Genomic DNA, 11,973 nt, shown 5'->3' on the forward strand with positions numbered 1-11,973 from the left:
GCATTTTGGCAATAATGTGATTCTACATAATTTTTATTTTTATATAAAAGTTATTACATTTATTATTTATAATTTTCACTCCATTAATACTTAACTGATTTATATATAAGGGAATAGACTCAGAAGATATTGACAGACAATAGCTGAATAAGGCCACCAGCAATGGCATCAAATACTACTGCAAACTCTTTAACAGTTACAAGGATATTATAATAATAAGGAATTCACAATAATTAAAGAGATGTCCATTATTCTTGAATAATTGTCTCACCAAGATTATAGCATTATTGTACCAGTTTCTGTAAAATAAGTTATTATTTTTACTTATTTTTAAACATAATATATTTGTTGTTCCAAATCACTGTTATGTGGAGAAATGTTATGCTTAAAAATGAGCATCCATAAAAAAAAAAAAATAATAAAAAAAAAAAAATAAAAAAAAAACTGTTTATGAAAAGAAGAAAGCTTTATCTGAACCTTATTTACATCGAAATTGCACCTAATAAAATAAAATAAATAAATACAAATAAAAATGTAATTAAAAAAAAAAAAACATTCTAAACCACCCCAATTTATCAAAAATGTACGTTACTCAGGGATGATATTCCAAATGTTTCCTTTAGATTTCTGGTAGTTATTTAGCCATTGTTCTTAAATACACAATTAGCAGTATTAAGTTAACATACCAGTGAATTGGGTAAATAACCTTGTCGTATTCTCTAAATACAGCTAACAAAAAAGGTGATAACTCATTTTGAAAATATTTATAATATTCACTAATTAAACAATCATTCCCGGGTGACTTAAGCCTTGTTCAGACTGTCAGTCCAAATCCGTTTTTTGTGCATGGCCTGTCCGATTGGAATCCGATCAAGATGTCTGAGTTTGTTAATGCAGTGAAGTACTTCATTTAAAGAAATATCTTGGTCGCACATTTTAAAAGCAAGATTAATTTATCTTTTGAATAGCTTCTTTAACAGATTTAAAGAATGACTGTGCATTACCCAATTTGTTATCATCACTCACGTAATTACTGCATATTCCAGCGACTCTTACGTAGACGTCAAGAGCGGTTCTGTGATTGACTGAGGAGAGTGTCAATCAAAGCTCCTTCATCCAATAGGCTCGTTACTCGCTCTCAAACTATGGCGGCCATGTTGTATCCGCGGGGGACTGAAGGCTGTTCGGAACCGAGTCTGTCTTCAGTCGGGGGGTATACGGTGGGGCACTCGGGCTTGAACTCGTCTGGGCTTTACACCATTTGAGATCGACACTCCTCGCCATGAGCCGTCCGTCCTCTGCGGGTGGTGCGGCCGGAGGACTCGGAGCTGGTAAAGCAGCAGGAAGTAAGCATGGAGGTTCTGGAGTAACAACCGCCTCTGCTGCTGCAGCCGCCGCCGCTGCCGCGGCCGCGGCCGCAGCAGCAGCCTCCGTGGGGGTGTCGGACTCTGTCGCAGGCTCTGGTACGGTATCCGCGGCTGCTGTATCCCTTCCAGCCGCTGCCCTACCGGGACAGTCAGCCGAGCTGACAGCGCTGTTTGAGTGCCCGGTGTGTTTCGACTATGTGCTGCCTCCGATCTTGCAGTGCCAGGCTGGGCATCTGGTGTGTAACCAATGTCGGCAAAAGCTCAGCTGTTGTCCAACTTGTCGCGGCCCTCTCACGCCGAGCATAAGGAACTTGGCAATGGAAAAAGTTGCATCTACTCTGCCGTTTCCGTGTAAGGTAAGAACAACTGCTGTCATAACCAATCCAAAGTTGCCTGCAACATTGTTTCATTCAGTTCTGTATGATGGCACGTGAGTTTAGGAAGTGTGGTCATATCGTGTAACTAAAGCTCAGATGCCACAGGTGTGTTGCATCAAGCCAGGATGCAGCTCTTCTTCTTCATTCATATTTTTAGACTCCTTTTATATTTCCAGTGACACATCCAGCTGAAGTGTGTATAAATTCCGTGTTAAATACTTTCCTTTATAACAGCTTAATAATATTCAGTCATTCATATGAAAATATCAATGAAAAATCAATACTATATTTTAGGGCTGTCAAATGATTAATCACGATTAATCACATCCAAAATAAAAGTTTTGTTTACATAATAAATGTATGTGTACAGGGTATATTTATTATGTATATATAAATACACACACATAAATTATATATTTAGAAAATATTTACATGTATATACATTTATATATTTATATTCTTATATTTTATATTTTATATTATATATAAATATATTTAATATATAAACATAACATATTCTTCTTAAAAATATACTTGCATGTGTGTGTATTTATATATACATAATAAATATACACAGTATACACACATATATTATGTAAACAAAACTTTTATTTTGGATGTGATTAATCGTGATTAATCATTTGACAGCCCTACTATATTTTTAAATACATGATCATCGCCAGTGTATCTACATTGTCTCAGTCAATGGCATTGTTTTGTGGGCGGTGTTATCAGTTTGTCCAACCAATGGCAGCTAGGGAGGCTGATGGAAACCTGTTTGAGAACAATCCTTTTTTTTTTTTGTAATTCCATTTGGTCACACTATAGGTGCAGAAATGGAACATTTCGGCTTCAAAATAGGGGCATAGTTTCACACGTACCCACATCAAAAAGTGTCCCCATATTTTAAAACTATTATATTGTTATTATTATTTTAATTAATTTATTTATTTATTACAGTTATGGTATGGCTAAGTATGTACATTGTCTTTAAATGCAGTACACGAAATAATATATACATTAAGACTATCCCTCTTAGTCTCGTTTTTATCTGGCTAAGGACTTTATCAGTCTAACTAAGTGCCCTTTATTTTGCATCTTATAAAATATCCTGTTACTATTTCAGTGTGAGAAACCACTACAAACGATTCAGTGCGTGAGTGAACTGTCCAAATGAATCAAACTAAATCACGGTTTTTGCAAATCTTTCTGATGACTGAATTATGTTGTTAATTTTCATTATGAGTTTTTTTTTTTTTTTTTATTGTTTTTTGGATTATGTGATTTATAGTCATACTCAACAGAAAAAAACAAAACAAAACAAAATTCAGAACGCTTGTTTCTTTTTGGTTTATTTTCTCATACATATATGTTTCTTTATCACACTATCGTGTCAATAACTTTTCGTGGTATCGTGCTTTTTGTTAATAAATGGCAACATTTTGTTAGTTTCGCAGAACACAATCAGAAAATCATTTATTAACTAGGGGAACTGAATCATATCAAAAGTGATTCATTCACAATTCCAACATTTGTATTTCTGATTCTAAAACACACAATGCAATTGCTTAAATATTGTCAGGGAAAATTATAATTTCCATTGTCAAACAAGGATCATTCATATTTTACTGGAGCAATTACTGGAAGTACAAACAAGTTTGATTGTTTGGTTTAAACATCTTATTAAAGCCTAATATAACTTGATTGTGATCATTATTTGATAAATCAAATTGCATTAGAAAGCTCTGTCTAAACTAAAGATGTTTCTTGACACTGCTGTTACATTAATTTCAGTTTTCATTTAAGTCATTTTTTAACAATTTTTGGGCAGTTTGAGCTGTAGGTTTTCTTTTTACTGTGACTGACCTGATTGCATCATCAGTACATTAAAGTTGTATTCTGTTATCACTGGCCTGTGAAAGTTGATCACTACTCTTATTCCCTGGGGTAAAGTTTCCTCCTTTACAGTGGCTGTAATCTGGACGTGGCTTGTACGTGATGTAGTGCAGTTTCTAGAGTGATACCAGCCATCAGTAAAGAAAAGTAGCCTTCAACGTTTGTAGTGAAAGTAAAGCTGGATCCGCTGTTGTTTCAGGAAAGGGCTTTGTCAGCTAGTTATTCGATGCTCTGTACCAACAGCATTAAAGTATATGGGACCTCAGTTTTTGTGAAGGGATGTTGTGAAAACAATCATTCTGGGACTGTGGCATATGCTGCATTCAACAGATGACAGCAACTTTGCTCTTTAAAGGCATCATATCATGCTGTTTGTATAATTTAATTTAATTTTATCCACTTACAGTCTAGTTTTTTTTTTTTTTTGGGACAGTTTTATCACATTTATGACAGTTTATTTTACTGCAGTTTGGGGTAAAAGAACATTATTTTGTGTATTTGGTGTAATGCAATGTGTTTATGCGGTTTAAGGTTAAAAAAACACATTATTTTCCACATACTGGTCATTATTGTTGCTCCTCTGTGCCCTGCCTTTTTGAAACATGTCGATTTTTACAAAGCTCATCGTTCTGAAAAGCGAACGATGAGCTGATTGGCCAGTTATCCCATGTGTTGTGATTGGCCGAATTGCTCAAGTGTGTGAGGGAAATGTTACGCCCCTTACAATAATGCGATGCCGTGTCCTGGTGTTGATGAGACAAAGCCAATAAAACAAACGAGGCATTTGTAGCATCAAGTAGGCACATAGTTACTTATTATAATGACTTGTACTGTCTTTTAACGCGTTGCTTTGCACATCGCACGCGTCTTCCGTAAAATGCGCTGCACACATCTGAATGTTTGGGTTAAACTGTTCTGGAACAGTTTTGTAAATATAACTTAACTCTTTGAGCGGTACGGTCCCACATATGGGATTTTTATTTCTGTGCCCCATGGAGTATGGTCCCACATATGGGATTTACAGCGTTCGGTGACGTGGCATAACTGCACGTGGCTTGCGCTGAGCCAGAGAGAGACGTGCACTGCTCTTGTCATATTATCACAACTATGCAGTGTTATTAACCACATAATGCATATTTTAGGTTTCAGACATTGAAATACACATAAATACTAGTAAAACAATACATTTAGAGTTCGAAAAATACACATCTATTGAAGCAACAATAACAATCCATTCAAATTTAATTTGCAGATGTGTTTTATTCATATCAGAATACACATAGTGTAAGTAACTATAAAGTTCACACTATTCTTCACCCAGTTCACCCGCCACTTATTACTTGTATTTTGGGAGAGATTGATGAATTCACATGCTGTAAATCTGACTGACAGGACTCTCTGAACTGCAGCGCGAACAAACATGACGGCGCCCATCTCACATTACACATCACGATCAAGATCATTTAGAAAGGTTTTTAAAAGACAAAACACTCATTTACACATTTATGCATTGGAATATCAGATTGTTCATGACATGCTATGCAAGTTTGTAAATATTTTAAATAAAAAAAGGAAAAACAAAATAAAAGCAATCCATCTGTCATACAGTGTTATTGTAGATGTGTGTCACATGTAGATGTGTGTCACATGACAAGCCTGACACATCGCCATGGAAACAGCCTTAAAAAAAAATCTCATTCTGGGGGGACCGCTAGAATATTTTAAACTCACCACTGAAAAGGTTAACCACTGATTTTTAGTTGTGTCCTCTTTTAGAAGGCCAAATGAAGTAGTTTCGCTTTCACAATGAAACACACAGCTTCTCCACAACATGGTGGCGGCGGCAACAGTGAGAATCAAAGGTTACGCCTTCTTTCTTTTAGTGAACATTCAGGTGGTGTTATGCAGATCTTTCCACATCGTGACGTAGACATGTGGGGGGGGTGTTTAAACGAGCCGTTGTAGGTTGGCGTGGTTGACTCTTAACTTTTATAAAGAATATCTCTTTGGGTTTGAGACTTTAGTCTTTGCAACTTTACAGATGTTCTTTATGCACCAAGAGCTTGTAACACTCTAAAGGGATAGGAAAAATTGATATTGCATCATATGACCCCTTTAAACAAATAAATGGGCCATTTATGCTGGTGTTTTTAGAATTACCAAAAGAGTTAGAAACACTTTGTTAATGCTAGATTCTTATTGCAGCTTGGGTTCAATAAATTGTGTTTTTGGACTGGGGAGGACATTGAGATTTGAAAGTTACAGTATAATTAATTTAAAAATAATAATAATATTTTTAAAATAAAAATCAATAAAAAACACACTCTCAGTAATATATAGAAAATATTACTAATTATTAATATTAAAATATTTTTCATGAATTTGCTCATTTAAGATGCTTTCAGAGTTGAGACTGATTTTTTTCTGTGATACACAAAATTAGATTTTTTGAAAAATGTTGGTAACCAAAAATTTTCCTGACTGTCTACTTTCATTCTATGAACAAAAAAAAGAAGGAAAAAAGACTTAACCATTTCAAAATATTTCTTATGTTTCAGAGAATAAAGAAAGTCAAGACATGATGAGGGTGAATAAATGATGACAGAATTTCAAAGAATTTTCAAAATAATAAGAGTTTTTTTTAATATGCTTTTTACTGGTTTTATCTTTGCATATTTTATTGGTGCATGTTATTCTAAGTGAAAATAAAAGTGTTAATAATAAAGTCTTAATAATATAAGTCTAAATTATATTAATAAAGTCTTAATAATATTTAATGAAAATGAAATTACGTACACAGCCTCTGAAATTACTTTCTTTTTTTTTCACACAACATTTCATGTTGTATTTTAAATCCATAAAGCAAAAGGAACTTAAACACCGTTCTCATCATGCTTTCATCACCAAAGCACATATCTGTGACCATTGTCCTAAGATACTGATTATCGAGTGACATTAATGGGTGTTAGCGAATAGCTTGGCACTTAGTGCAAAAGCAGAATCTCACGGCTTTGGACTGGTAGTGGACTCAAAAAGGAAGTAAATTTGACTCAGTGTGAACATTTGAGAACTTGATAAATTTAATGACTATAAAATTGTCATGTGGTGTAACAAACCGGAAAAAAGTAATAACACATTTTCTTACACCTTGAGTACATGTACGTGTACATCATCTTAATCTTAAGGTAAAATATTTTTGTATCATTAATTCATTCAGTTATTAATTCATAAATATTATAACGTTTTTGTAGACTTGCACCACATGACATTTCACAATCATAATTAAACTTTCCTTGTCATTTAAAAAGCCAAATTCTTGATATTTCTGATTTATTATTATTATTATTATTATTATTATTATTATTATTTTTTTTTTTGTCCTAGACACAAAGTCATGAAGGACTACACTGTGCAGGGGTCCTCTGTGTAAACCCCTCACCCTCACCCCTTTTCCTTCCCTCTTTCTTTTAATCTGGATGAACTTTTCAGATTCATTCTTAAACCTGAAATAGTTTCCTGTTAGCATACAACAGGTATGACAGATATACATGAGTTGATCCTGAAACAGGATCTGCTTTTTTCACATTCCCAAGAATGATTTATTTGGTTTATAAGAAACACGCTTTGGGAGAAGTGGAAAAGGAAATGGAAGACTGTGTCTCCTCAGATGTCTTAGTAGCACTCCTCATGTAGGATGTCCGTTTGGAGCACGGCCCAGACAGTCTGGCAGGAAGGGAGCAGTTCTTCAGAACTGTCACTGAGCTGCTTTCCTCACAAGCCAGGCTTTGGCAGTGGGTGGCTGTGTCCAGTTGGCATACGTAACAAGATTAGACATGGATATGCTTAGTCCCCTCAGGCCTGGGTATTTATTTTAATGTGTGAGTCTATTTTCAGCTTGTTCCGCGGGTTTGTTAAGACACAAGCTTCTGTCACTATGAATGCTATGAACTATGATGGTCAGCATGCTCCTCTGACCATCAACGGTGTGACTGTGGAGAGAGTGAGCAGCACCAAGTTCCTGGGTGTGCACATCACAGAGGACCTCTCCTGGACCGACAACACCGCAGCACTGGCCAAGAAAGCACAACAGCATCTCTACTTCCTCCGCAAACTGAGAAGAGTCAGAGCCCCGGCCCCCATCATGTGCACCTTCTACAGAGGCACCATCGAGAGCTGACTAGCTGCATCACTGTGTGGTATGGCGCCTGCAACGCGTCCTGCCGGAAGACTCTTCGACGCATAGTGAGAGCAGCTGAGAAGATTCTTGGTGTCTCTCTCCCCTCCCTCCAGGACATTTACGGAACCCGTCTCATCCGCAAAGCCCTATGCATCGCAGGTGATCCCACTCACCCGTCACAACAGCTTCTTCAGTCTGCTGCCATCAGGGAGGAGACTGCGGAGTCTCCAGGCCAGGACCAGCAGACTGAAGGACAGCATCATCCATCAGGCTGTCAGGAAGCTAAGCTCCCTCCTGACCTCGCCCCCACCTCCCCTCCTTTTCCCCATGCACCACTGAACTCTGAACCTCAGTCCCCCCCACCAGCTCCCTCTAACACACTGGGACCTGCACCAGTCACTTTGTGCAGCATCGGTCTGCTCACTACCTCATTCAGCACTGACACTTTAACCACACTACAATCATTATATCTGCACTGTTTACTTCACTGGTTTGCACTCTATCTGCCATGTGCCTTGTGCTGCTTTACTTATCTTTCTTTTTACATGACCTATTTGTATAGTTGTACTTTATATTTTATATCTGTATTTTATGTTCTACTGTTAGTGTTATCTGTATGCACCAGGGGTCTGAGAGTAACGCAATTTCAATTCTCTGTATGTATGTACTGTACATGTGGAAGAATTGACAATAAGGCAGACTTGAATTGACTTCACTTGGAGGTGGGTGCACAGCGAATTAGAAGTTTGTTATGATCCCCACCATACCCTGTTTAAAGAAGAGAGCACCCCAGTGTGGCGAACACTGGTGACACCTGGCTACTGCGCATGCATCGCATTGATTGCAGCACTGAGTGTAACACTCCTCCAATCATCTGTGTACACAACACACAAAGCTCTGCTGCCTCTGAAACCCAGCATGTATGTGGTTTTGTGAGCTTATATTCTTGTAGATTCATTCTCACATACTTCTTAGCTGAAATATTTATTGTTACCATGATTTACCATAGTTATTGAAAAGCTTCCTGGCAGGGTGATGTTAACAATTTTGATATTTTGGGCATCATCTAAAAAGTGTCCACTTGCCTAAACAAAAGTGTCTGGTACAAAATCTACTGACAGCCTTTTCAATCTTTATTGTTTCTACAATTAAATTTGTTTAATTGTTTGTAATTTGTTAATATTTCTTTATTTATTATATTAAAAAATAAATATTAACCAATATTTTGAGTATCATTTATATAAAATGTTTACAAAAAAGAATATATAAAATATTAATATCATTTACATTTTATTGAAAAAGTCTTGTCAATATGTAATAATCTCTGACTTATTGTTTTTAGATTTAAATAATAAATATTAACAAATGATAAATAACTATTAACAAATTCTTTGTGTATTAGTTAAATGAAATCTTTACAAAAAATTTAATAAATATTAAAATATATTGTAATTTGTTTATTGAAAATTAGGTTTTATTTAAACAAACATATTAATATTTTTATTTAAATAAAATATTTTAATTTATTTAAACAAAACATAAAATCTATGTATTTTTGTATTTTTATTTATATAAAACCTTAAATTGAAAATTGAGTAAATATATTAAAATATTGTAAAATGTTTATTGTTAAATAAATTATTTATAATTTATATAAACAATAAACAGGTTATTTTAGGCTTCAGAAATGTTTTGTGAATATCTTATTTACTGCGATTTAATTTTATATATATATATATATATATATATATATATAATATATATATATATATATATATATATATATATATATATATATATATATATATATACTGTGTGTGTGTGTGTATATACTGTGTGTGTGTGTGTGTGTATATATATATACATGTATCATGTATCATGTATCATATATCATGTATCATAGTATCATGTAAAATGTGTTTCAGTGGTACCATGCACAATGTATTACTGTGCAATTTGTTATATACTGTGAAATTGCAATGCACATAGCCTTCCTCTTTCTTATACTGAGTGTGCTGCTATTAATAAACCATGAATGTGTAAACACATATGTCACATGCACTATTATACAAATGTAGCCACACATGCAAAGAGTTTTCAAGGCACTCACTGTCAATTAATTAAAGAAATTAAAGGATTAATGAGAAATCGGCAGTTTTCACACATGAGCTGTTCTGAGAGGTGGATCTTAAAGGGTTAGTTCACCCAAATATTAAAATTATGTCATTAATGACTCACCCTCATGTCGTTCCAAACCCGTAAGACCTCCGTTCATCTTCGGAACACAGTTTAAGATATTTTAGATTTAGTCCGAGAGCTTTCAGTCCCCTCCATTGAGAATGTATGTACGGTATACTGTCCACGTCCAGAAAGGTAATAAAAACATCATCAAAGTAGTCCATGTGACATCAGAGGGGTCCGTTAGAATTTTTTGAAGCATCGAAAATACATTTTGGTCCAAAAATAGCAAAAACTACGACTTTATTCAGCGTTCAGTTCTCTTCTCTTCCGTGTCTGTTATGAGCGCGTTTCACAATACTGCAGTTTAGTGATATCCGGTTCGCAAACGAATCACTCGTTGTAACCGGATCTTCTTGAACCAGTTCACCAAATCGAACTGAATCGTTTGAAACGGTTCGCGTCTCCAATAAGCATTAATCCACAAATGACTTAAGCTGTTAACTTTTTTAATGTGGCTGACACTACCTCTGAGTCAAAATAAACCAATATCCCGGAGTAATTCATTTACTCAAACAGTACACTGACTGAACTGCTGTGAAGAGAGAACTGAAGATGCCGAGCCAGATAACGAACGAAACATTGACTTGTTCTCGAGTCAAGAACCGGTTGCATAGGTTTTCGGATCACTAGTAGTGATGGGAAGTTTCTGTTCTTTTCCGCGAACCGGTTCTTTCAGACAGTTCGATTCAATAAACTGGTTGAAGAAAACGGTTCACCAGTTCACCAGTTCTTTTGAATCAACGTAATGACTTCATTGGCGATGACTGCCCTTGATTCAAGCCTTCGGTTTACCCGCGCTCATAACATTAGTAATCAGTTCAGAATCAATCATCAAAAGAACCAGTTCGGTTCAGACGCGCTGTGTGTCAGTCTGAATCACGCATGCGCAGTATCATCAGCTCCTCGGTTCTCGAATCGGACGCGTCCAACAGAAACGGTTCTTGACTCGAGAACGAGTCAATCATTCGTTCGTTATATCTGGCTCGGCTCGATGTTCATCTTCAGTTCTCTCTTCACAGCAGTTCAGTCAGTGTACTGTTTGAGTAAATGGATTACTCCGGGATATTGGTTTATTTGAACTCAGAGGGAGTGTCAGCCACATTAAAATAGTTAACAGCTTAAGTCATTTGTGGATTAATGCTTATTGGAGACGCGAACCGTTTCAAACGATTCAGTTCGATTTGGTGAACTGGTTCAAGAAGATCCGGTTACAACGAGTGATTCGTTCGCGAACCGGATATCACTAAACTGCAGTATTGTGAACGCGCTCATAACAGACACGGAAGAGAAGAGAACGCTGAATAAAGTCGTAGTTTTTGCTATTTTTGGACCAAAATGTATTTTCGATGCTTCAAAAAATTCTAACGGACCCTCTGATGTCACATGGACTACTTTGATGATGTTTTTATTACCTTTCTGGACGTGGACAGTATACCGTACATACATTCTCAATGGAGGGACTGAAAGCTCTCGGACTAAATCTAAAATATCTTATACTGTGTTCCGAAGATGAACGGAGGTCTTACGGGTTTGGAACGACATGAGGGTGAGTCATTAATGACATAATTTTAATATTTGGGTGAACTAACCCTTTAAAGCCATTTTAGCACACAGTGTTTCCTACCCCTCCTGTAATAGCTGCGGCCCCTTCATCATATCACTAGAGCAATGAATGTGAGCACTGAGCAGCCCGTAATTAATTTCACAGATGAGTTGCTCACAGGTTGACTTGCTTGCCCCTCTGCAACTACATACACACAAACTGCATGTGTGTGTTTGCAGGTTGTGTTGAGAAAGGACATGGTCAGCACATTGACATATGAACTTCAGAGAGCAAAGAATAACAGAAATGAAAGAGTGACTTTGAGTATCTCTGGAGGGTGTAGGCAGAAAGGATGACTGAAGTGAAGCATTA

General features: G+C 36.1%; 1 protein-coding gene across 1 annotated transcript in view; it reads left to right on the forward strand.

The window, feature by feature from the left end:
- The first annotated feature begins 1,148 nt into the window (after nucleotides 1-1,148).
- The window catches only part of siah2l (seven in absentia homolog 2 (Drosophila)-like), a 28,104-nt gene continuing 17,279 nt past the window's right edge, over nucleotides 1,149-11,973 (forward strand). Inside the window, exon 1 of the mRNA XM_042711092.1 lies at nucleotides 1,149-1,723. Within this exon, the coding sequence (XP_042567026.1) occupies nucleotides 1,283-1,723 (441 nt within the window). The 5' untranslated portion in view covers nucleotides 1,149-1,282. The remainder of the gene's footprint in view (nucleotides 1,724-11,973) is intronic.

The sequence above is a fragment of the Cyprinus carpio genome, chromosome A21, assembly GCF_018340385.1.
Source record: "Cyprinus carpio isolate SPL01 chromosome A21, ASM1834038v1, whole genome shotgun sequence".
Taxonomy (NCBI): Eukaryota; Metazoa; Chordata; class Actinopteri; order Cypriniformes; family Cyprinidae; genus Cyprinus; species Cyprinus carpio.